Source organism: Tursiops truncatus, chromosome 14, assembly GCF_011762595.2.
Source record: "Tursiops truncatus isolate mTurTru1 chromosome 14, mTurTru1.mat.Y, whole genome shotgun sequence".
NCBI classification, from domain to species: domain Eukaryota; kingdom Metazoa; phylum Chordata; class Mammalia; order Artiodactyla; family Delphinidae; genus Tursiops; species Tursiops truncatus.
Window position 1 is genome coordinate 19569667 of NC_047047.1, and position 26252 is coordinate 19595918.

At 40.0% G+C, this 26252-nt stretch overlaps 1 protein-coding gene across 1 annotated transcript in view; it reads right to left on the minus strand.

The window, feature by feature from the left end:
• CTNNA2 (catenin alpha 2) overlaps positions 1-26252 on the minus strand; it is a 1042487-nt gene that overhangs the window by 753241 nt on the left and 262994 nt on the right. Inside the window, exon 6 of the mRNA XM_019942095.3 lies at positions 13704-13907. Within this exon, the coding sequence (XP_019797654.1) occupies positions 13704-13907 (204 nt within the window). The remainder of the gene's footprint in view (positions 1-13703; positions 13908-26252) is intronic.

Here is a 26252-nt window from a genome sequence, read left to right on the forward strand (position 1 = left end):
TGAATCATTAAGCCATATGCGTAATAAAAGCTCTAAGGATATGAAAACGTATGTGCCAGAGTCATGTATAAAATAGCATCAAAGGGGGAAAAAGCTAATAATACAAAAGATAAACTTAAATGACTTAAGTAACTTTTAGAAAGCAAAGGGATTTATGAAAATACTCCATTTACAAAGACGCTTCAGTGAATAAAGTTGGTGACTCAATATTTTGAAAGAATCAATTAAAATTAATCAATTCTAAGAAAATGACTGAGATACTAACATTGGTCTTAATTCTCCCTTAACACGATGCTGTGGATCACATTATGGTATCATCTGTGCAACTGCTATCAGTCAATAACTAAGAAGAATATATCATCAAGCAGACATAAAAACAATGAAAGTTTCTGAACGATTCTTCATCATCATGTGATAAATGCTCTGCTTCTATAATTACCCTATATAAACTCCAAAGATAGGTATTCACAACCACATTTTCTTCAAGGTCTAAATTGGAACCAATATCTATAATGCTTTTGTTAGGAATAGTATGACACTGAAATATAGCAGAGTGTCTGGATGAAATAGATTCCCCATCTAAGCTTTATTCCAAACATTATGTCTCACCTCTACTTTTATCCAAAACTCTCAGCTCACTTTGAAAATGTGCTTTGACCATCTTAGCTCCATTCCTCTCCTTGGTCAAGTTAGGGTGCAAAACAACATGGACTCTGGATGTAAGTATGGAAGGAACATGTAATCTTCCTTAAAATAAAAGTAAGGTATGGCTCAGATGGCAGATGTAATACACACATTTATCACTGTTCTTTTCTGAAAACCCATCACAATGACCATAGAGCAATTTTCTTTTAAAGGTCTCAATCCAAAGGGCAAAGAAAATAGAAGAAAATGGCCACAGCAATATTCTGAGAGGCAAGTGCGCTAACTCATTTAGCAGGTCTGAGAAAGCTGACTTCCAAGCCAGCAATGGGGGAAAGCTCAGAACAGCCCAATTCAGGCTGCAAAACCCTCAAAGACAACAGATATTTGAGGCTTCAGCTTCTTTTGGAGGAAAGGAGGGAAAATGGTGAGGTTAAAAGCAAGACGATTGCTTGAAACTCCACTTAAAAAGCAGTTAGACCCTTAGATCCTCTCTCCTAATCCAAGCTGCAGGCAACCAGAAGTTTATTTTCAGAAAAAGGTAAAAGGTAAAAGGCGGGTCTTAGGACAGACATGGTTAATCAAGAACAGAACCACCACGTCGGTGGGCAGTTATGGGCAAATGCACATGCTAATGCTGGCTCGTCTGGTTATTGCCTCTGCTGTTGTCTCCTACAAGGTACACAATCTCTACCTAGAGACTGAAGCCAGGAGAAGCTACACTGTTGGAAAAAAAATCAGATTCAATTGTCTGCTCCCTTAACACCTTCCTCCTGCCAACAAAGGCTCCTTTTTGCCCCTTCAGAAGGAATTCCGGTGGCTGTCCCACAAGGCTGCTCTTGTCTGCTTTTTATCTGGGGTTCTGACAGGGTTCTGGTATGTTCTATAGATGCTTGGAAAAGGAAGATTTGTTTGCAGTCTACTGTCCAACTAACCCTGAGAAATCAAAAAGAATGTTAGGGGAAAGATGAGTCATGCATGGTACAGGGCTTTAAATGGAGAAAAGGAGAATATCAAAAATCCAATATAAAACATGATGTAATGAAAAGGATCAAAGAATGGCCATAAAGAAACCAGAAGACCTGAATTCCAATTTCAGTTCTATCTACATTACCTTGAAAATGTCCTTAACCATTTGATTTTTTGCAGATATCTTGCTGCTCATTTTCATTTAAATGGCCTGAAATCAGAAAACAAGGGCTTTAAGAAAATGGATGGGGATCCTTTGACAATTCTAAAAAAAAAAAAAAAGCAAGGAAAGATTTTATAGTCTTTACAAACAGTACAAGAAAAACTGAAAGAGTAGGGACAGAGAGCAAACAGAAAAGATAACAAGCATAAAATTAGGCCAATGATGAGAAAAGATGCAATATATAAGATAGGATGAAGTTTGGAGAGTTGTTATTATTTTTAAATGTCTCACAGATACAGAGAAAAAAACACCTTTCCCAAAAGATTTCTGTGTCTGTTTTGCAGGGATCAGAAGTGTGAAATCAGCCACCAGATTGCAGGACACTTAACTGATTCCTCCTAACCCCCAAGTATGCACATTGAATAAAAAAAAGGCCAATATCGTCTTCTTCTTCTTTGTATTGAGATGAAATTCACATAACATGCCAATGTTGTTCTTGAGGCACATTAGGGGGAAAAGGGAAAGGAAATGCAAATGTCTGCAAATGTGTGCACTGGTTCCAAGGTGGGGGTGGAGGAAGAGGATTTGGGGAGTGAAGATTAATAATGATAAATAACAGTCTTAAAACATTATTGAGAAAACCAAGGAAGAGGAAAATATGGTACCTCTCCCTGAATGTGATGATACTGATTAAGCTGGGTGATTCCGCCATGCTGGGCTAATCCAAGGCTGGTAACAATGGCTGGAGGAATGAGAATCCCTTGGGAGACTTGCTAAAATACAGAATCTCAAACTCCATCCCTGGAGATTCTGCTGTCTTAGAACTGGTAGGGCCCTGGAACATACATTTTTCAAAATCTCCCTATGTCGTTCTGATATGTAGGCAGATCTAAGAATCCATAGGACAGGCAGGTAAAATGTGGCTTCCTCGTGGAAACAGTACCCTAGAATAGTCCCCAAAAGGACCCAGAGCAAAAGCCCAATTCAACGTGTGAACTGGCAAAGGCAAAGCTCAGGGTTAATGCTGTAAATCTGTTAGCTGCAACCCAACCTACAGAATTACTAGAAACTGAAGTCAGCAATGAAGCCGTTGTTAACAAAGAAGATTTTGAGTAATCTGTGAAACTGCATATTTTAGTTCTGGCACTTACTGAGAGCAGAGTCCTTCCAAGGATGATAAATTATCTTTTTACAGATGGGGGAGTAACGTATTGGAAGAGGTGTGTTTGAGGGAGGTGCGCTTTGGGGGGGAAAAAAAAAAAGCTACCCTTCAATTAATAGCTCACGGGTGACAGCCTGGCTCAGCTTTGCCTATTTCTAAGAAGATTAGCCATACAGCTTCACAAGTCTCCTCTGACATCCTGAATGTCCAGGCTGAGTAATATACAGCTCAATAAGATTTCCCAGGAGATATTTCACTTGCTGCTTTCTTACAAAAGTATCCTCATTCACAAAAAGAAAACACATTTTAAACCCATTCTGTATTAAATTGACTCTTGAACTTATGACATCAAGGGTTCCCTAACTTACCTGTTCATAGGAATCACTTGGGGTACTTGCTAAATGTAGATATTATCAACCCACTCTGCAGAAAACTGTGATTCTGTAGTCTGGGCTGGGCCTCTGGAAAGAGAGTGTCTAGTTTTCAACAGGTGAATTATGATGCTTTTCTTCTGTTGATTTATCTCTTAGGTACATATACAAGCTCTTTGTGCCTTCTAGGCAGGGATGAGTTAAGTAATTTCCGAAGTTCCTAGTCGAGCCTGCAGAATTCTGCAGACCTAAAAATGGCCCAGCTCCTCCCAGACCTTACCATACATCCCCTAGAACTTAAGCCCAGACAGGTCACCCTGGAGGACACACTTAAAATGGAAGAACTAAGAGTGAGCTGTGGGTTTCCCTGGTGGCGCAGTGGTTGAGAGTCTGCCTGCCGACACAGGGTACATGGGTTCGTGCCCCGGTCCGGGAAGATCCCACATGCCGCGGAGCGGCTAGGCCCATGAGCCATGGCCGCTGAGCCTGCACGTCCGGAGGAGAGGCCACAACAGTGAGAGGCCCACGTAAAGAGTGAGCTGCTTGGTGGAGCTCTTGGAACTGAAAAGCAAGCGGCACGCTTCATATCACTTTTTTCTCTACTGATAGTCACAGGATCATTTTAGGCTTTTCTAGAAAGAATTGATGGGGGCCTTAACTATAGCTTTAACTGTAGGGAGATGTCTGGGCACCTCAAAGTGAGTCATGAAGAAGCCAAGAATAGTTAACTTTAGTTAATTTACTTATAGGTTTATCTAGGTAGATGAAGCCGAAAAAACACTTGAATCATTATGTTCCAAAACATGGGATTCAAAAGACTCAAAATCTATGTGTTATATGTTGCTAATGCCTCTGCTGCTTTTCCTTCTCTGTCCCACCCCCCTTCTCCTTCTTCTTATTCTTTTTCTTCTGATGATGATAATTATGATTGTGATTATGATTATCAAAAGAAGATGATGAGAGAGAAGTCATTTATTTATTCCGAAAATATGTATTTACTATTCCAGGCTAGATCCTGGGGATTGTGAATAAGACAAGATCCCTCTCATGGGAGCTTAAATTCCAGTGGAGCAGACAATAACAGCACAAAGAGCTGCTGTAATTTCAGAGGTTGGCAGATGCTATAACAGAAATTAATATACTGAGATGACTAAGAACAACATAATCAAACCAAAATTTGAAAGAAAGGCCATCCATATAAAGTTGGAAGAAGAACATTCCAGAGAGATGGTAAGTACAAAGGTGCCAAAGCAGCAAAGATCCCGGTGGGTCTGAAGCACAGGGACGTGTCACCACCAGTGAGACAGTTCTTACAGTGTAACGATTTCCTAAATGAATCAGGAGAAATTTTCAGGATGGTCTCACAGCAGCATTAGGCCCAAGCAAGGAGGCCCTTGGGAGCTTATCTTTGGAAGCCTTCCCACGTCCTTTGGAAACACAAAGGAAAGGTATATCCAGGTTCATGGGCTTGGTGGTGGTGTTCAGCCTGCTGCTCTCCCTGACAGTTTTGCGAGGTCTTCCTTGGAATACCCAAAAGTCTCTCCCAAGAAGATCAGTTGATGGATTGTGCTGTCCAGGCTGTCTTAACTGGAACGGCCAAATCTGATGACCCAGCAGTCAACTCTGTCAGCCATCTCTACTCACTGATGGAGTCAGAGACAGCCCCTTCCTGTCTCATAATGCTACTTGCTGTTCCTCATTGTATTGATTGACCTTGTAAGATTCAGAACCAACTTTCAAGGACTCAGTGAAGGGGTATGTTTGATAAGGAAAGAAGCTAGCTAGAGTTCTAAGTATGGGACTTAATTTTGCTGTTAAAGTGGATTTTTGTTTTCATCTCCCGTTTCATTTTAGATTTTCTATTCTTTCTGTCACCAAAAAGAGTTCCGTACAGAAATCCACTGTAGATAAGGTGATTAATATCTACCCAAGGTGTTGCTGCAAGAGATAACCAGCTCTTGCTCCAGAAGTTACCAGAAGCACCACTACGGACACTCTCAATGACCGTGTCTCTTTCTTCATTATCCCAGGCTGGTGGCAAAAAGGAACCTGCTGTCCAGGCCCTTCAAATAAGCCTGTGTTCCTCCACCACACAACCTCCAATCCTGCCTTCCAAGGCTGCTCAGTCCATTCTCTTGTTTCACGATCACATTTGCAATGCTCTCTTTAATTTCTTTAAAGATAATTTATAAACTGTGTCTAATAATTGCAGATCTTCAGCCCTTGTAGTTCTGGTCTACAACTGGTTGTTTGTGCCAACTGTCAATCATAGTGGCCTGTTTCATTTTGCTTTTAGTGATTCTAGAATGCTAATTTCTGTTCCTTGTAACTTTATCTGTGGAAATTCTTTGAGCCCTGTGTTTAAAGTGTATTCCTCTAGAGAGGATTGGTCTTTGCTTCTGCCAGGTACCTAGCAACCCACCACCTAGAATGACTTAAAATGAAATTCTGAGTAAACTTTAGGTCACCCTCAAATATAGATTCTGATCCCAAAACTGAGTGATTTCGAGATCGTGGTTAGAAATTCTTGGTGGCAGAGGAGAGATTCTTTTCTCCTGCTTTTTAGAAGCCAAGACAGCATGTATTTCCATTGCTTCTCTCTGCGTGGAAGTTTTATTTTCTTAGCTCATGCCCTCGTAGTGACACCATCTGAGAATCCAGGCTTTACACTGAGGTCCCTAATCTGCCTGTCCATCCAGCTGGGTCTCAGACTTTGCCTCCTGTTCTTTACATATTGTACCATTTAAAAACAAAGTCTAGGCCAGGAGGAATCTGCAGACCTATCTCTAGTCTATTGTTTTCTTGTCATTTCTTACCTCTGAGTAACTCCCTTACATTCTTGTGAGTTCATCCATGCACTGAAAATAATTTTAAGAAATTCTACCAGGCACAAATGTGGTAGCGAGAAGAAAAGGGAGGGAGGGAAGAAGAAAGAGAGGGAAGGGGGGAAGAGAGAGAGAGAGAGAGAGAGAGAGACTGATTGCTCAGAACTGCTTTTCCTCCATAAAGAAGTCACCAGTGAGCTCCTGGAGTTATGATTTCCATTGCTCAGACTTAATTCATTATAGAACTAGACTGGGAGCCCCATTTTGACGGTAAGACTACCTGTCTGTAAAGCTACCTGTCTGCTAAACTATCCACGGTGGGGAACAAAGGAGGGTTTCACGTAGGAAGTACTTTTCCTGGCCAAGGAGATAATGTGTGAGACCGCACTGCGAATTGACCTTGATGATCCAAGTAAAACAAGTCTGGTTAGACTCATCTGTCCTGGGATCCTGTGAGTCATTTAACTGTATGTCATGAGCTGATGATTAGTAATAGCAAACATGTGTATCGCATGCTGTACTTTTCAAAGGGCCTAAATCCCCACTGGAATAAATTCCCACAGCTGGGGTCCTTTGAGACCAAAGAGACCGCCATGTCCCCACAAGGAATGGATGTTACCTACACCTGTGCTCCATAGCTACTGTGGGACTGTGCCCAGATCACTCTAGTGTCAACCAACCACCTGCCAGTCTGGATCTCCTCCTGAAGCCTCTCGGAACATTCTCATGCTCTGTAGGATGCTTGGTCTGGCACAAGATCTCTTACACTCTCACTTGCATTATTTCCTTCCAAGGAACATGTCCCACCAGCATGGCTGGACGTTCTCCCACCACCTGTGCCTGAGTGACTTCCGCCTGCATGCCCCCCACGACACTCCCTTGGCTTTTTGAGATCCCATTACAGCAAAGGAATACAATATTAATATAAGAAGATGGAAGGAAAGGAAAAGATTAAAAATTTGGAAGATCCTGTACTAGTCTCAGGGTACCTCTATGAGTCACACTGAAAACTGCCTGGAAACAGAGGCAAATAGGATTGCAAATGCCTTAATTCAAGGATGGAGGCCTCATGCACTACCCAGATGACTTCCCACCCCAACCATATTCCACTGGAAGAGTAGATTCAAAGGACAGTTTTAGACCTCAGAGAACAGGCTGGTAAACTAATTGTGCTCTTTCAATACCTGAGCCAGAACCTGCAACTCAAAAGGAATTTTAAAACTGTCTCTTCATGGATGCAAACGTTTTACATGAAAAGCATAATTGCACAGATGAATTTCAACTTCAAAATTAATAGAGATGTGGGCACTGAACATATTTGAAGGCAGAGAGTAGAAAGGGGGAAAAGAAAAGTTTCAAATAAGGAAAAGGCAAGGAAAACCTCACCAGAGGTACCAAATTTGGGATATTAGAACTCTTGCCCTTGAATGAAGCAACCAATCCCATTAAGATACCCCTTAAAATGGAGGGCTGTTATGGGGTGGGGGGAGGGTATAGGCAACATTAGGTCATAAACAGCCCACAAGCATTTTTAAACATATTTTAAGCCAAACCTTTTAGTAGAGAAACTCGGAATTGGCCAAAGTGGCTTTTGTGAGTTTCATCCCCTCTTTTACATGATTACAGAAGGGAGAGAAATGAGAAGGCCTAGATAATACTGAAAACAAATGTTATGTTTAATCAACAATTACCCTTATTCTTATGTGATAACAACTACTCCATCTTTCTCCTGCCTTCCCATTTGGAGAAATCCAACATTATAACAATTTCTATGACAAAGTTATCTTTCTGATGACACTCCCTTCAGACACTCCTTTCAATGCCTTCTCTGGGATCTGGGTCAAATCTAACCATTGAACTTGTCCTCTAGATGTTCTGAGCCCCTCTTGGCAGTACTACACATAGCCAACTTACAGAAATTCTGATAAATGAAAATCAAATTTATGCAGAAAATTGATAAAGTACAGAAAAATATACTTAAGACAATTTTAAATAGAACCTCAGAGGCATTTAAATTTTCTTTACCTACAAAACGTTCCTTGCACAAAATTTTCAGGGAGCCCCTTAAGCACAGAAACTGGGAAGCCGTGTTCTCCCCACCTTCTCACTCTGTTCCTCAGTCTTGCTTGGGATCTCAAACACTCTTCTCTACTGCCAGCCCCAGAAGTCTTGCCTACTTATCTTTTCCAATATGCTATATAAAAATACTCTCAAAATGTATTGCTTCTAAATGAATTATTGCATATTTATATAATAAAATGTTATTCAGCTAGTCAACATAAGGTTTGAGAATGTTTATTAATATGGTAACATATTCACACTATATTAAGTAAAGAAAATAGATTACAAGTCATCATTTACAATGAGTCCATTTTTTACAACTCCAGGCATAACATATGTGTGTCTCTGTGTGTGTATAAATATATCACTCATAGAAGTTTACAAACATTGGAAAGACATGTACAAAATTATCAAAGATGATTATCTTTAGGGAGTGAGATTGTGAATAAACTTTTTCTTCTATCTTTGTTTTTCATCCTTTACAATGAACATATATTTCTTTTGCACCATTAGAAAACAAACAACAACAACAAAAAAAACAGTGTGAAGCCCACTCTTTTCAGAGCTCCCCAGGCCCTGGATATCACTCTACATGTTCCTCATGTACTGTTGTATGCTGGAGCCTTGGTGGGGTATGGGCCCCAAACCAGGCTGGAAATGACCCTTTGAGATCTCATTTCAGACCTTAACCCCTCACAAATAGGTTCCATCAGGAACACCCTTTACATTAAATTCCACCCTAAAGCAAAGGCTGTGACAATGACCCTTCAGGCACTTGTAATATATACATATGTTCCCACATCATTTTGTCCCCATGTGCTTTTAATGCATGCATTACATTAGCGGTTTACACACTGTCCCCAGGGATTCACTTAGATGCTTCAAGAGGCTTGAAAAAAAGTTAGATTCAAATATTTTATAAAAATATGTAATTTTAATTATTCATAAAAGTAAAATTAAAAAATAACCTGCCACACTTTAACACAGATGAGACCAGAAAATCATTCCTTTATGCCACCTTAGTCTCTGCCATCATTGTGCATACAATCTCTAACTGTGCAACTGTTTAAGAAAACTGTAGCTGTGCATTACTCTTTAAAGAACAATCTAGAGCAACACAGAGTGTTTTTGTCTATGAAACTGAACCAGGCAGTTCAGCACCAAAACGCACAAGGTCCAGGCCTATCTGCTCATCACATTTCCTCACCAAAGCCTAACAGTGAATTGTGTAGAAGGTAGTAATGGTTTAACACATCTCCATATTGTTCAGCATTTCGTTTTAGTACTTAGAATAAGCATTATATCTTTTTAGTCTTTTATATTTATAAGAATGTGAACCATACTTGGGTATTTTTGAAACAAAATTTTTCTACTGAACTCCCTTTTCAAATGTAATCTGTCTAGCAGAGTATCCAGGCATTGCAAAGTGAGCTGTTTACCAAGTGTTACTACATCTGAGTAAATCAGAATTTTCTGTGCAACCAAAACGAAATGAAGATATCAAAGCTGAAGATACCATATTAGGGCGGCTGATACAGCTGCAGCTGCCATTCACACTGCCCAATGTCCATTCCACGTTCATAAATAGTTAGAATTTGAGCACTTTACACTACTGCTACCTCTTGGCACAAGCCACCATCCTTTCATGAATTATTCCAGGGGCTCCTCTCCTCCTCTGTCCTCCTGTTTTGTTTTGTTTTTTACCTTTTGAACTCCTATGACCTGTCCTCAATACCTAAATTATGGCATTTTCTGCCCAACATTCTCCAATGGCCTCCCATTTCATTAAAGTAAAAGTGTAATTCTGAATAATGGTGCACAAGGCCCTACATAGTCTGACACCTTGTCTCCTTGAAGACCCCATCACCTGCTACCTTCCACTCACTTGGAACAGTCTGTGAGCCTCCCCAAGAAGGTTCCTCAAGAGCTCAGGCACCTTCTCACACAAGGTCAATGAGCACTAGACCTTGCCTCTCATTCCACCTCAAGTGCTCTCTGCTCCCTCATCTCTGAAAGATCTTTAACCAAGTGTCATCTTCTCAGTGAACCTTTTCCAGGTCATCCTTACAACTACACTCCATGCTGCCATTTCACAGGTTTTATATTTCCCTGTTTCACTTATCACCATCTGAGATAACTCTTACTCAGATTATTGATTGATTGATTGTCTGTCTCCCCAACCTAGAGTGTAAACTCCATGAGAGCAGAGAAGTTTGTCTATTTTTTTCCCTTCTATATCCCCAGAATCCTAGAACAGTGTCAGGCACAAAGTAGGCAGGCATGCAATACATATCCACTAAATAAATACAATATTCTAACTTCAAATCCATCACAAAATGTTGATCAATAAAATACCATGTTTACTTGTTCCCTGTCATGAGGCCACTTTTAAGATTTTTTTTTGATGAAAAAGTAGTTTTACTGCCAATGAAAGAAAGCTGTATAAAATTATAAGTTCCAGATACACGTTTATGTCTTCATTATAATTTGGATCTATTTATAGTACTCAGCATAATACTGCAAAAACCACTCTGATGGCACTAATCCAAAGGTCACACATCCTTTTGAAAAAGAGTCTCTCTCTACCCATTAGTCTTCACATATGTACAATAATGATGTTTGATTTCAAGGAGGATTATTTTTAAGAACCTTCTCTGGATTACATCATTAACTTGATAAAAAATAATTAAGGCCATCGAAGCCTTTCCCAAAACCATTCCAACCATCTTTTCTAACACTGTCACATTCTGGGATCATAAATTTTGTCACAAGCATCTGTTCACTCAGCCCTTTTTCCTCAAACCACAGTCTCTTTTACATGCATGATTTTGTTAAATCTTCAAATCACACACACATTCATTAATTTGAATATACCCTTGTGGAAATATCCAACAAACAACTGACACCCTATTGAGCTCAGTGTATCCATGTGGCTAAAACATGGCTCATACCCCATGCAGACAACTTTCTCCTAATCATTTAGTTTATAGCTCTTTTCCCCAGTGTCCATCTTCCTCCATTTCATACCACTTGGCATGGATGCGTATGATTTTAGAACAGCTTCACCTACGAGTGAGCATGAAAAGTTGAATCTTCATCAGGAACTGATCAGGTGACTTTTAGAATCCAGAAATGTCAGTTTTGTCTATGGCCATACCATTCTGAATGCACCCAATCTCATCAGAAGTGTCAGTTATGCCAATTTCAAAATCTTTTCTTCTCAATCTAATTATTTCTTTATCCTAATGATATTGCCTAGCATATTAATATGAAAATCTGCAGAGTGATAACTTGATAAAACCTTCATGTCCAGAGCTTAGAAAATTGAAAGTGAAATATCTTATAACAGTCTAGTCACAACTGACTAATGTTTTGGTTGCTGTTAACTACAACAGACATTTTAGTAAGGCACAGATGCTATATCAAAATAAATATAAATTGATATTGTGGCAGTAGTAATGAGTGCACTAGACAGGGTTTATGGAGCCGGTCTAGCTGTATCCAATTCTACCTTGAAATCACCAAAGAAGTGTGAAGTCCAAGTAAATTTTATACACTTTATAAAAAAGTCAGTAGGAGGTGTTTTATTTCAGCCTTTGATCCTGGTGGTTCAAAATGAACAGAATTTTCACACTTTAAAATTTAAGCACTATACCCACCTACGTATTATCTGTAACTGTGTCAAAGTAGAAGCCTAATTTTCAATAAAAATACAAAACATTCCTGCATCACAAGGTTGTGAACAGAAAAACAAGCACCTGGAGTCAATAAAACACAAAAATCCATCAGCTCTGCTGATCTGTATGAGTTTATACTGAAAGAAAAACTTCTACTTGACCGGATTCTAGACAACGAACTGAAAATTACATGTCACATCTCGATCAATTCTTCTTTAATCACATTCTGTGATTAAAAGAACACAGGAACATCCTTCTTTTTCTGATTTATTTATATTGAGATCTTAACCATCACTCTGATCTCCGCAGTTTCTACTTCCTTCTTTGGCAGTAATTCTTCCTTGCTAGAAATACCAGCATGCCTTCATATAAAATCAAATTCCACATATAAATCATTAGCCTGTTGCCATTCTGTTAAAAACAAACAAACAGAATCCCAGATTTTATAAGCCCTCTTTTTTTGTTAAATCCATTATTCAAAACGATTGACACAGGATGGAAGGCACCGGCGATCGACGTTTCTAGCCGTACCCTGCGTAGCACCCGTAGACCAAAATCACAGAAAGTGTTGGCCATCCAGATCCTATAGAGAAGTCCTCATAAGCAGATGAATACCACGTGAGACAACAACACCTTATTCTTTGTGTGCTGAAAATGGGCAAATCTTGCAAAAGCAAAGAATCTGAAGGTGTATGGGGAGGAAACAGATTTGGGCTTTGAGGAGGGCATTCTACATCTTTCTGTTTTCTAGATCAAAGTTCTCTGGAGGGTGTGGCAGGAGGAGCTCTGTGCCTGGCACTGCTGACTCCTGGCTTGACCTGAGAACCTACATGTCAGTTAGGGATGGGAGTGGTAAGAAGAACCAGGCTGGAGGGAAGGACATGGGTTGACTGCTTTGTCTCAGCTTTGCCTCAGGGTGTTCCAGCAGGACCCAGGGTGGGCTTCAAAGGCTGGGAGCCGATTTTCAGAGTCCCCGTTCCCTACCTGACACCTACACAGGGCATTCCTTCAACATGTAATGTCAAGACCTCACTACATTTTTCCACTTTATGCTGAATTCTCTCAAACCCAGGAGTCCAGGACAGGAGGAACTCAGATCATTCATGGGTGCAAGCCCTGGGCATCAACAACATCACCTCTGCTGAATGAATAGAGCAAATCAATACAAACATAATTCAGTGCCTTTCAAAACAAAGAATATGGCTTCATCTCCTTCATCTAGTTTTCAGGTACACAAGAAGTATCACATTCCACACCTGTAGGAGAGAACAGCTGGTGTCTGTGCTGCCGTATCACTAGATGTTACTAACAGCCATTTGAAAACTTGGAGACATTCCCTAATTTCTAAATGCACAGTGAATCAATAAAGTTTTCCCAAGTTTTACTGCAGTTAGAAGTTTCCACCTTAACCAACTCTGTCCAAACTTTTGAAAATCTATTATAATTCCTAATGCCTCTTCGGGATGAAGATTAGCCATCTACAGCCATCCTTAGCTTTGAAATTGCTCTGTGTAGAGGACTTCAGTGTGACCTCAGTTATTTCCATCCACCGTCTACTTTTGCCGACTGAAATCTTACCTAAATAAAGAGCAGCCACTAAAACGACCCAGAAATCACTCAAGTAAAAAGCCAAAGTTTTCCTATGAAACCTCTTCCACCAATCTCTTCCCTGCTACCAATGCATTCCGACACGCGATCAAGACAGGACGCTCCCAAAGCGGCTCTTGGGTTTCACCTGTCCTCTTTCCAAACTGTGCCTGCTTTCCTCAGAGCCACCAGATCACGCACCGGAATCCCCCGAGGGCGGCGCGGGCCTGAGAGCCCGGGACTTACGTTGTTCATGTACTCGCTGAGCAGGTCCTGGAGCGCCTGGCGCACGGCGTTGCACTCGGCCACGATCCGCTCCCGCCGGTCGTCGCGGGTGCACGAGGAGTCGGCCATGAGAGCCGCGCCGCTGATGATGCTTTCCAGGCGCTCCTCTAGGGACGGCCGGAACCGGGCCTCGCTGAACGTCATGGGGTCCAGGATGATCTTGTTCTGAAAGGAGGACAGTGCAAAAACAATCAGCAGAGAAGAGGCGGCTGCCTTGGCACCCTGTTTTCTAAACCAGAAATTTCTGAGGCCAGGACAAGACTCTGCGTGGAGAAGAAATGGGCTACTTGGATAAATTCTAAAGTGGCCTTGACAAAGTCTCAACTTTCCGTAAGATACTTTGTCCTGAATCTAATCTTCAGGGAGAAAACACCATGCTTTGTTTCAAAACTGTGTTCTTGGCAAAGGCTATCTCAATGGAAGGGTTTTCGAAAGAGATCGTGGCACTGGCTTGACATTTTTTTAAATTTGTAGCCTTTGAGGAAAGCACATTTCAGTGTAGCGCTTTGTGGGGCTATGGAAAGATTTTACAGCCCCAGACTAGACCATAATACGTAACCAACAATAGGACTGGTACACACATAGCATGCATCCCCTTCAAGAGAAGCAGAGAGTCCCATGGCAGGATGCCTTCTGAAACTTGAGTAAATAGCATCCAAAAGGCATATACAGTACAGGTGACTTCCCACTAGGAGCTAATATATTTTGTATAAAAACTAGCATTCTAGAAAAGGACTCATAATGTGTGTGCATGTATGTGTGTGTGGTCTGTCACAATTAACTGACAGTATACTGATAAAGGTGCTAACATGTTCCAAAAGAGCTTAGATAAGGAGAAAACAGAGACGTTTCCTAAAGGGAAGGTGTCACAGAGCGTTTATGCTTAGTTTTGCCCCTGCTAAGCCTGAGGATCCTGGAAACATGTAGGTAGTGATGTCCAGAGGTGTACAGAAATATGCATCCAGAATTCAACAGATATATCAGCCTGTATGAGGATCTGGGAATCATCAGGGCTACGTGGACACAAGGTAGTGAATGGTATACTAGCAAAGTGAACAGGACAAGAACAGGCCTAAGAAGGCCCAGTTAATCCCAATTTCCAAAGGTTTACAGAAAGGTAAGAATCAAAAGGAAGATTGAAAACATAGAGCAGAACCTGGAGAATAGTATTTCCAGCAAGTCAAGGGAGTGGAGAGACTGATGAAGTGTATGGTAATTAACTGCAGGAAATAGAGAGGCAACACCAACTTTGCCCAATTGCTGGTTTTCATTAGGGACCCCTTCTCTGCTCCAAACAAGGAAGATCATTCCAACAACGTTAATCACAGTGGAATGACCTGCTGCACTAATGGTTCGCTCATCTTCACTGGAGGTGCACACTCAGAGGTCCAAGAACCAGCATGGTAGTGATGGAGTAAATGGTCTTCTGACCCTTGGATCCTTTGATGGTATTGCCATTCCATTGCTCTTTCCTTTGATGTTCATCATATATATATGTGTGTATGTGTGTGTATGTGTGTGTGTGTGTGTGTGTGTGTGTGTGTGTGTATACACACACACATATATATTTAGAAAGCATAATTTACCATATCTACAAATATAATAAGGAAACCAAATGATAGTAGGTAGTCATGCCATTGCCCACCTGCCATCTGCTGAGTACCTACTATGTGCCTACTAGAGTGCTTAGTGCCAAAAAGAGGGTGAAGAGCATAAAAGACACGTGTGTGATTTTTTTTTCCCAATAGGATATAAAATAGCTGCTTAATTATTACAAAATAGGTCGGAGCATGCTCTCTGGGAATAGCTTGCCGTAACTCTCCAACATATCCTAAGGTATTTGCTGAAAGCTGTGCTCAAAGTATCAGTGGCTTTATTCCTGTCTTACCCCTAGGTGCTTTGTGACTGCCTGGAGGGGTGGGATAGGGAGGGTGGGAGGGAGGGAGATGCAAGAGGGAAGAGATATGGGAACATATGTATATGTATAACTGATTCACTTTGTTATTAAAAAAAAAAAAAAGGATCAGTGGCTCTGATTCTCTGCTTGTTGTTAAAATGCAAATCTCCACAGCAGGGAGATCCCTTCAGCACAAAATGATGATGCCCTAAGGAATGCGTGAAGCAGGTGGTGACTTCAAAAGAAAAAAGCACCCACTAAACACAGACCACGTCTTAGGTCCACTGGAATGGTGGATTTCCTAGGAAATTACTCATTGGTCGAAGCTCTCTCTTCAGTTTAGAAGGCAAATGAGTGAGGTCCTTCCTATGAGCTATTCTGTGGCAGGTTTTGGCATAAAGACTACCTTCACATTTGCACTTTCTTAGATCTTACGAGAAGGATAATTTTTACTTAACTCAGAATAACATTACTCAAATTCTGTCCCTTGTGCCTAAGTAATCTTCCAAACAGTATCAAAAAATCACATGGAGTCCTCAGTACAGTGGATGGCTTTGCAGGGTATATCTTACAAGTGAGATTCCCAAAGGAAAGCTGAGAGGGGGCCACAGGTGCCCTGCCCCACCTGCCATCTGTACTAGAGTTCTGTCTGCAAGGACTCTTCCCAGTGGGATCCATTTGAATTCTCTCTCTCTTTCTTGCTCTCTTTCTATCTACTGCTTTTCAGATGATGCATTTATTTTATATATATATATATATATATATATATATATATATATTTTTTTTTTTTTACCATGTAACATGCATTAAATACTGATACTCTAATTAAAGAAATACCTGATCAAAGTATAATTAGACTACTTTCCTTTATAAGGATTGCTGATTTTCAAAGCACTCTTTTATAGGAACCCATATTAACAAAAAACAATAAAAAGTGTTCTGCTTTGAGGTTTCAGGAGACTCTTCAAGGTTATATATCGGCTCTCAGATGGATTTTTATTATACTTTTGGACTAAAAAATATAAAGAAATGCCAATTTGATGGAAATATACTGAGGTAAATTTGAACTCAATAAGGGCAATTGTAAAACAGTTTCCCTGTAGAACAAGGAAAATGCATTATTGTCATTACAACATTATTTCCTAAATTATTTTCCACGGAACACTGAGCTTAGAGATGTAATGTTCTGATGAAAAAATAAGTTACCTTAGCCAGATATGTTTTGGAAATGCCGCATGGCCCAGGGTACGTTAGCACATGAAATGCTTTGGGGAGTTCTGCATTAAACAAGTCTGTCTCCTGCAGCATTCCTCAAACCTATTTGAGCATAGAGGGGTCCCGTTTAAAATGCATGCATTATCTATGAGAACCTAAGGAACACGCTTTGGGAAATCATGGCAAGAGAGAATTTACAGTGTCAGCCGAATGAGCTCCCCACCTGCCACGGCCCGGGGCTGTCATGAAAGTAAACGCACTGCAACATTGAGCTTCAAAAACTCTGCATAAAAGTTACACTGTTCGTCACATTTCTAATAGAATTATTCATTATGTATAGATCACAGGGGAAAAGCTTTAAAAAAAATCTCCCCGGAAAAGAAACAATAAATTTACAATATTCCCATCTATATCCGTGGTGGAGATGGGGAGTACTGCAATGATGGATGTGAACGGCTAGCAGGAAGAAGCCACTTAGGGGAGAGAAAACGCGTAAAAGGCATTGCGCATGTGCACGTGCATCTGTGTGCATGTGTGTATGTGTGTGTGTGTGCATGTGTGGGGGTGCGGATTGCCTGTGTGTGCTTATCTATGAGTGGATGGGTTTGGGTTGTGTGTAATGGGTGGAGGGGGGCAAATTGGCGGGAGGGGACATGGGTTGTTTGTGTGTGTGTATGTGTGTGTATTTTCAGAGGACTGGAGAGCTCTCAAACAGGCTTTAGAAAAACAGAAAAAGATAAGAAAAAAAAAAAAAAAAAACAAATGAAGCCAGGGGCTTAAGGACTAGAGGAAAAGACTATCTACCGTTGCTAAAGTGATAGGAAAAAACAAACTCCTGGAGGTGAATCCTAGGCAAAAATACAGAGAGTGAAAGCCAAAGTGGAGTGAAGGAGGAGTATTGCTTCTGCATATTTGAGAGCGACTTAAAAAAAGAAACAACCGGGCAGGCTCTCTTTGCTAGCACACTCCGGGGTCAGCTCAGCCTGTCTGCGACTCTCTGAGGCTGCCCTCTACTGGCCAGAAAGGGAGCAGCAGCGGCAGCAGCATCCAGCTCGCTCCCTGGTCACGGAGGGAATATTTCATGGGTAACATGCAAGCACCAAACAGAGAAAGGGCAAGGCCAAGGTTTCCTATCTCTCCCTTTATGCCAAAGGTGTGCTCCTGCAAGAGGATTTTATGCTGTTTCCAATTGTACGGACTTATTTTAGTCCACTGAGATCTTACATTTTAAATATCTAAGTCTCTCGTTTGCATCCTTAAAGCTCATTTAATCTTTTTATCCTTTTGATCTTTTAGTTCATCTCCTATTGTCATTTTAGTTCATTTTAAAATTGTGAGGCTACGTTTCTTACTTTATCTTTTTCTTCTTTTTTTTAAGTAAGCCTTACTTTAATTTCTTTTTATCCTGTCTATTCTCAGTCCCTTTATTTCACTAGCATAATATTCTGTGCTTTGTGATTTTTCCTTAACTTATTTTTTATTAACATCTTTACTTTAAAAATTAATGTTTTCATTCTTACGTTTATGGAGTGGCAACTGGAAAGCATGGCTATAAAGAGAGCAGTCCCAATAATTCACCCCCAAGCAAAGGAGGCTAGGATCCTCTTCTGCCATCAAGTTGTAGCTATAACAGTCTCTCTTGTCTTACATAATTGATGTCCCATTTTTTCCAATGTCGAACTCTATAAAAATTGTAACTTGAAATAATTCAGGGAACGATATAGTTCAAAACTACTTCCCAAAATAATAGATTTACCTGTACTCACCCCACATCCAATTGTTACAAGAGCACTGCTTTTAAATTGCACCTATCATGCATTCTCTCTACAGGGAGTAATATGATCTAAAATTTCAGTACTATCCTGGGACACTGAGTTATACTTGTTGCAGGCTCCGATGCCACAGCAGGCAGCAGAGAGACCTCTGTCAAAGCAAAAAGTTGAATGCATTACAAATGGTTTGATAGGTCCACAATTCTGTGTCTGTGATATTACTACCTCCATCTTATTGAAGAGGAAAATTATTCCAGAGGTGTTTCCCCATGTTCATACAGCTGGGAAATGAGGACACCTGGATTTGAACACAGGGCTTTTCACTTTAAGCCCAGTGTTCCTTCCACTGTTTCAGATTGCCCATATTCGGTTGAAATGAGTCTAACAAATCATAATTATAAAATTTTATTTCTTATTTTAAAAAACCATGAAATTCTCCTAAACCAAGTATAATGGTATAAGTATAACCTGTCATACTGTCTTCTTTTATGTCATCTGGGTCAACTTGCCCTTCCCATGAATAGTTGAAAGTATAGCCATTCATTCAACAAATGGGTACCAGTTACTGTAGGTGTCCGAGGGCACAGACTGAAGAATCCTTTATTTCAAGAGGTTCACTGTCTAGTAAAAATAAAAACAGAATATGTACAACCAAGTGTAATTTGGAAAATATACTGACAATGTTAAGGAAGAGCTGAGTGATGGGAATTTGCACAGTTGGGAGGTGGGAGGTAGTCACAGAGATCTTCTTGGAGGAGATTACTCCTCAGCTGAGACTTAAAGAGTGAAAAGCAGTTGACCAAGCAAAGTCAGGGGCCGGAAGAGGCAATGCAGACAGAGTAGGAAGTGGTAACAAATGCACAGAGGTGAAAAATATCACAGTATATGAAGAGTATCAAAAGAGGTTTATTGAAGCTGAAGTGTTAAGTGTGAAGTTACAGGTATGGTGCCATGAAGGGGTCCCAAGCAACTTTCCTTTAAAAGAAACTTCTGCATGAACATAGGTAACTGACCGTCTCCACCTGCTACAACTGTAGATACACCAGTTTCACAAGGAGTCATACAAGACCCCAGCAGCCCCTGTCAATCACGGAGCCATTCCTGCCCAGTGGGGACTTCTCCAGCAGGCAACATCTGCCCCTACTCTTGCCTCTGCAATGGCCATGCTGAGACCTGCTCGGAACTGTGTGCTCAGGCTCTTCTGACACTGTCCTCTCTCTCCTGCTCTCCTTTCATGGGTGTTTGACATGCACTGCAGTCAAAAAGCTCTCTTGGCCTATTTCTACTGGTTCTTTCCCACTATATCCTTCAAAGGCAATTCCTGTTTACACATCTAATCCCATCTATCTTGGGATTTGCTTCTCCAAGGACTTGAACAGACAGAAACAGGAATAGGAGACAAAGTTGGTGAAGAGAGCAACAGCCGTGTTCTGAAGAGCCTTCTATGCCTTAAGACGCTTTCTCTCTGTAAATACCCCTTCAGACAATGAAGAGTCATCAAGAATTTAAAACATAGGAGTGATGTAATCCTGTTTGGCTGCAGAAAGTTTTCCCCAGAAGTAGGGAAGTCAGCTTTGGCAGGGGTAGAAGGAGAATGCGAGAGAGCAATTATCAACGCTTCAGAGCCCAGAAGAAAGATAGGCTGAGTACAAGATTATGTTTGTATAAGAAAGATTAAGGGCATGTGTTGGGACACATTCAGAATGTGAATCTGCAAAATATGGAGATATACTGGCTATGAGAATGTAGAAGAAGGAGTCAAAGATAAAACCTAAATTTCTGGCATGGGTAACATCAAAATGCACACATCAACCAGTTATATCCTGGGTATCAGCCTCCTTTTATGCAAATAAAGTTTTATTAGAACACAGTCAGGCCCATTCATTTACACACTGTCTATGGCTATTTTCACACTGCAATGGCAGGGTTTAAAATTTAGGACAGAAACTGTATGGGTCACAAAGCTTGGGATATTTCCTATTGGTTTTTTAAGAAAACATTCACTGACCTTGAACAACTGTGACAGGTAACAGATAAAGAAGAGCAGGTTTAGAGTGTCTATGATTCATTTACATGGAAAAGTCTTGTGGAAAGTTGATTATAAGTGTATGAAAATGGACCAGCTATAAAGATTGAGGATCATTAGAATAAAGGCAGGAGTGGAAGCTATGAGAATGGATGTGCTATCCCAAGGAAAAGAAATAGAACGAGAAGAGCAGTGAGCCCAAGCCACACTGGGAAGCCCTCAATGCATAACAGAGAAAGAGCCCTCAAATGACATGGTAAAGAATGGTCAGAGAGATCTGACCAGACCCAGGAGATTTTATGGCCATAGTTTATAAGGGAGAACAGTAGGAAATTCTCTAAAGAGGCCAAATAAGATCAAGACCAAAAATGTCCTTTGAAATTGGAAGCTAGGAAGTTATCAGTGATAAACTGTGTGCCTATATGTGTATATCTGTGTGTATGTACTTATTTATTTATAAATATTTTAATCCAAAAGGCACATCAGCCTCAATGGAAAGTAGCAGAAGCAATCTGACTATGGTTGAGATGAAAAAGAAATATTTTCAAATTCATAAAAAATTATTTACCATTTTCAGGAAGGTTCTAGAACACAACTAGAAAAGAGAAAGAACTAAATGGTATTAAATTAGGAAGGAGAAGATAAAACTATGTATGTCTGATTGCAGATGTTATAACTGTTAACAGAAAAAAATGAGAATCAACCAAAAATTTATTGCAAATTTTTAAAAAATTCATGAAAGCACTTGTATTTATATGCAAAATCAATTGCCTTCATATATACAAGAACTAACCAATTTGAAAGAGCAAAATTACAATAACAAGAATTGCAAAACAAAACACACAGGAAAACACACTTTAGATGTCAACTAGATACGACAAGAAATGTGCTAAAGAAAGATGAATCGTGCAGGCACACACTCTGAGCACAGGGCAGAGCTGGAACTGGGATGCACACCCTCTCGCTCCAGAGTCTCTGATTTGGCTACTACACTGCGTTTCCCACTGGTATCTTTCTGCGTGCGTGCTGCTGGTCAACACGAAGAAGTCAATGGAACAGCTATTTCTCCATCTCAGACACTAAAGTAGTAGTAGTACTGTACTTGATTCTTTCTACTTTAAGAGGGTATGGAAAACAGTGAACAATGATCAGGAATAGGGACTTCCCTGGTGGCACAGTGGTTGAGAATCCGCCTGTCAATGCAGGGGACACGGGTTCAATCCCTGGCCCAGGAAGATCCCACATGCTGCGGGCCACAACTACTGAAGCCCGCGCACCTAGAGCCTGTGCTCCAAAACAAGAGAAGACACCACAATGAGAAGCCCATGCACCGCAATGAAGACTAGCCCCCGCTCGCCACAACTAGAGGAAGCCGGCGCACAGCAACAAAGACCCAACGCAGCCAAAAATAAATAAATTTATTTTTAAAAAATGAGCAGGGATAAAAGCTCTTAAAATGCTACTTTATCCTACTTTTCATTTGTTATCTGTCTCAAACTGGTCAGCAGACATTATAATATACTTTTTCTACCAAGAAGGAAAACACAAATATCTGTTAATCTTTCTTGAGCTACAAATTAACCATCTTAAAGCTGAACTTTGCACCTAACTATACTAAAAGCAGTAACTTAGCATGACTGGCATACCTAGTAAGATCAGGAGCATAAAAGTAATATATTACAATATTTAATTACAGTTATGCCAGTAGAAAGGCTCTAGCACGCTCATAATGTCTAATGGAGTGGTTTCATACCCACAGATTTAAGTTCCCAAGATTTTCAGTGCACAGCTGAGGAAGGTGGAGTGTTTTTCTTCAGTAGCCAAGAAACCGCTTGTTAAAGACTGGGAGAAAGTCTTATTTATTATCTTTAGATCTTCCGGCTTTCAGTGTTAATTAAACCCTTTAGAGAACTACTTAGTCATCTCAAATGTACACAGAATTTTCAAAATGCCAGAAAGGATAACAAAGAAAACCGATTTAATCAATGGTTTTCCCAAATCTAATCTTATAAACATGGAAAAAGCAAACGCTAGTGGTATGAGCAAGTCCTGTGGTCTTCTTTGCTCTTTGTGACAACCCTGTGAGATAAATGTGCGCTGGGTTTTTACTACCTTCATAGTTCAAGGTGGCAACTAAGGAAAATAATAAATTGTGCTGTTGTACCTCATAAACACCAGACCCTCACCACCTGCTGTCCAACACAGCTATTTCGAATCAAACAAGCAGAAGAAAGAATAAATGCCAACATTCCCTTCTGCAGCCATTCACTTTCATTTTTTAAAGATGGCAAAAAAAAGTTCTCAAAGAGGCAGGTAACATTAGTTAAAGTCATTCTTTTAAAGGAATATGTCATTGTGATCTGGAGTAATTAAAGCAATGCAAATCAGAAAGCCAAAATGATGTGCATGTTTAAGTGAGGGAATATTTCTCTTTAATTATTCTGAGATTTTCCTAGAATAGGCAACAATGTACATGTCTTTACTTGCTTTCTTTCGCACCTTTATCATCACCCCATCCTCTTATTTACCTCTGCGTATTTAAATTGTGTACTTTGTCTTGTCTTGGGGTATAACTGGATAAGTTTTATGTTTCACTGATAAAATAGTCCTTCCTTCCTTCCTCTATTTCCCAGGTACAGAGTTCAGAAGTCCTTCTGTTTCTTGCTGCATGAAGAAGTCCAAAGACATGTGGTCTGGAGAGAACAGTGCCCCAGTCTGGGTGAACCTTGAAAATGACTGAGCCTGCCCAGAGAACGGTAAGCTTTGGTCCAGCTCAGAGCATCCTGCTTCCTTGGCATTGTCCAAACGGTCTAGGTCACAGAGGTTACAGAGAGTTCCAGCAGGCCCAAGATTTGTAAAGGCTTTTAATTGTATTCATTGTATTATTTTGCTGCACTGATAAAATTCCAAACAAAGCAGACAAATGAACAAGTCCAGGCAGTACCTATTGATTAACTATTCACCAGTGTTATTTTTTAAGTGTCTGTTATCCAGTTTAAAATATTTGACTAGTAACGCCTGAGGCAGTCTCTCCCAGTCTCCCATTAAAATGCCTATAGATAGAGGGGGAAAAAGGAATTTTATAACCCTGAAAATTGAGAATGAAAGACATCTACTGACAATGAAGCATGATCATGATTCTGGCTCTGAATGCTTTAAACACTTCTTTTAAAGATTGAAGTCTGAGATAAAAGCATAAATCAAGGCCATTTTAATAAATTAATTGAGGTGTCTAAATCAAAAGCGTGTTATCTGTTTGGTTTTAAACATTTATTCTCCCTGTAGTGTATCAAAAATTAACACAGATACATTTTCATCTTTTTCATTCTTTGTCAAGCTCTTCCCAGTGAGAATCTTTCTATCTGTACGTAAAAAGTTTTTCATGGGCTAATTGGGGTAACATTTGAAATGGAAAATACTAAAGGTATTGGGTTTTAATCATCTATTTTTTCTTAAGCTACAGAGAAACTTTAACCTGCATTTTTGGATTTGCCTTAATTTTTAAAATTGCATTCTAAAATCGATTACTTACTCTTTCTTCTCAGGATTATATTTAAAGATAAACTAATTATACCATTTATAATATACTTAAGATATTATTTGTAATTAAACAGTTCAGTTTAATTGGAAATAAATGACAAAGATAATGACTTGATAATTACACAGCACTTTTTATTCTTAGATATTTGATTTTTTTAAAGAGAAATCTATCTAAGCCCACATTAATTTCATTTAAGAAGAGAATCTGATATTTAGCAAGACAGAGTTATTTATTTGCCAAAGTAATAGATAAAAAAACTGTGTGAGGAAGTCCAGCTGTGGACTCTTCCTACTGGATGCTTTGATCTAGTGGAAGCTGGTTTCATTTTGCCTAATTCGATCATCTGTGTGTGTTGCTGAGTTGTGGGCATTTCATGAGCACAGCCTAAAGCTCTGACAAGAACAGTAGTTAACAACGAATCACAGTAAAGCAGAGCAAAGGTAATTATCCTCAGCTTTGCACTGTGGATTGATCAGAAAGCAAGTGTCCAAACTGCATTTAATCAAACTGAACCTTTAGAGGGTTGAAGAAAGAAAACTGATTTTACTCTTTGGCTGAAAACACAACCATATAATCACTTCACTCTCCTTAATTCTCTACATTGTTGACCCTCTTTTTTACCCAGTCTCCCTCCTCTTTGACCTCTGTGTGGTACTTAATACAATTTACCATCCACTCCTTAAATTAAGCTTCACCTGTGCTTAAGGAAACCCTGCTTTACTGTGAGTCTCCTTAAACCTCTCTGACGGCTCCTTCTTCCATTCCTTCCCTAGTTCTTCTTCCGTGATTTACATGAGGAGCTGGCATATCTCAAGGTCCAGCCCCTTGTCCTCAGAAGTCCTCTTAATACTCTCTTTCTTGGAGAGCTCTCCCACCCCATGCCTTAGCCATCACCTAGTCATGAACAAGAACTCAAATTCCATGTCCAGTCTCGACTCTCTTGAGGCCCAGGCCCCTCTCTCTAGCTATACACCCACCATTGCCAGCTGGACGTCCAATCATCACCCCAAGTATAACATGTGAACTCTTCATCTTCTTCCAAAGACTAAACCCTCATTTCTATGGAGGAAAAACAAGCAGGAGGGAAACGGGAATCGATAAATCTCACTTCATCCTCCTAGTGCACTGAGAAATTAGAACCCATGAGGAATCCTCGCTTGACAAAGGAATGACGTGTTGCTCACACAGGGTAGGTGGCTTGCTAAAGACTACACAGTAAAAAGCTTGAGGAGTCTTTCTGGCTCCCAAGCCCCTGTGCTTGCAGCCTCATTCTCTCAGGCACTTTTATTGAAAGATCAAGCATCTTTGTAATCTATAACCAGGTATAACATGGTACAGAGGTGGACAGCTTGGATTAGAATCCTGGCTCCAACTCCTTCAAGCTGTGACTTCTAGGCTGAGAAGATTGCTTAAATGATGAGGTTCTTAATTTCCTTATTTGTAAAATAGGAATAACAGCAGTATCTATATTATAGAGTTGCTGAGAAAATTAAATAAGATAATATATGTAAAGAGCTTAAAATACTATAGGGCACATAGAAGTAATAAATTTTAACAATGAAGTCATTTAAAATAACTCTTTTTAATGTAATACTTTATATTTCCACTGTTATTCCATCCTCCACCTTTTATTCAGGCCATTATCATCTCCCATTTGCTCAGTAATCAAAACTCTAAATTGACCTTCTTTTTTGTACAACTTATTTTTCCTAAGAGATCATTCTTAAAATTCTGTTTAATCATTCCACCCCACTAGCCCAAAACCTTCAATGGCTAGTAAACTACCTATGATCACCAACTACCTGACAACGTATAGATGCTGCTAATCTTACCTGGTGGTTCTCCAATTCCATTTTCATCATTCCTTTTGTAAGATATGTCAAAGTCCCCAATAGAACTAAGCAATCAGTTGCATTTTTCATCTAACCCTCAGAACTGGGATGTCATTTTCAGCAAGTACAACCTAAAGAAATATAAGTTCATATCCATTCACTTCAAGTTTCAGATCCCTGGCCTTCAAGATTCTCCCCAATCTGACACCAGTATCTGCCTCTCAAAT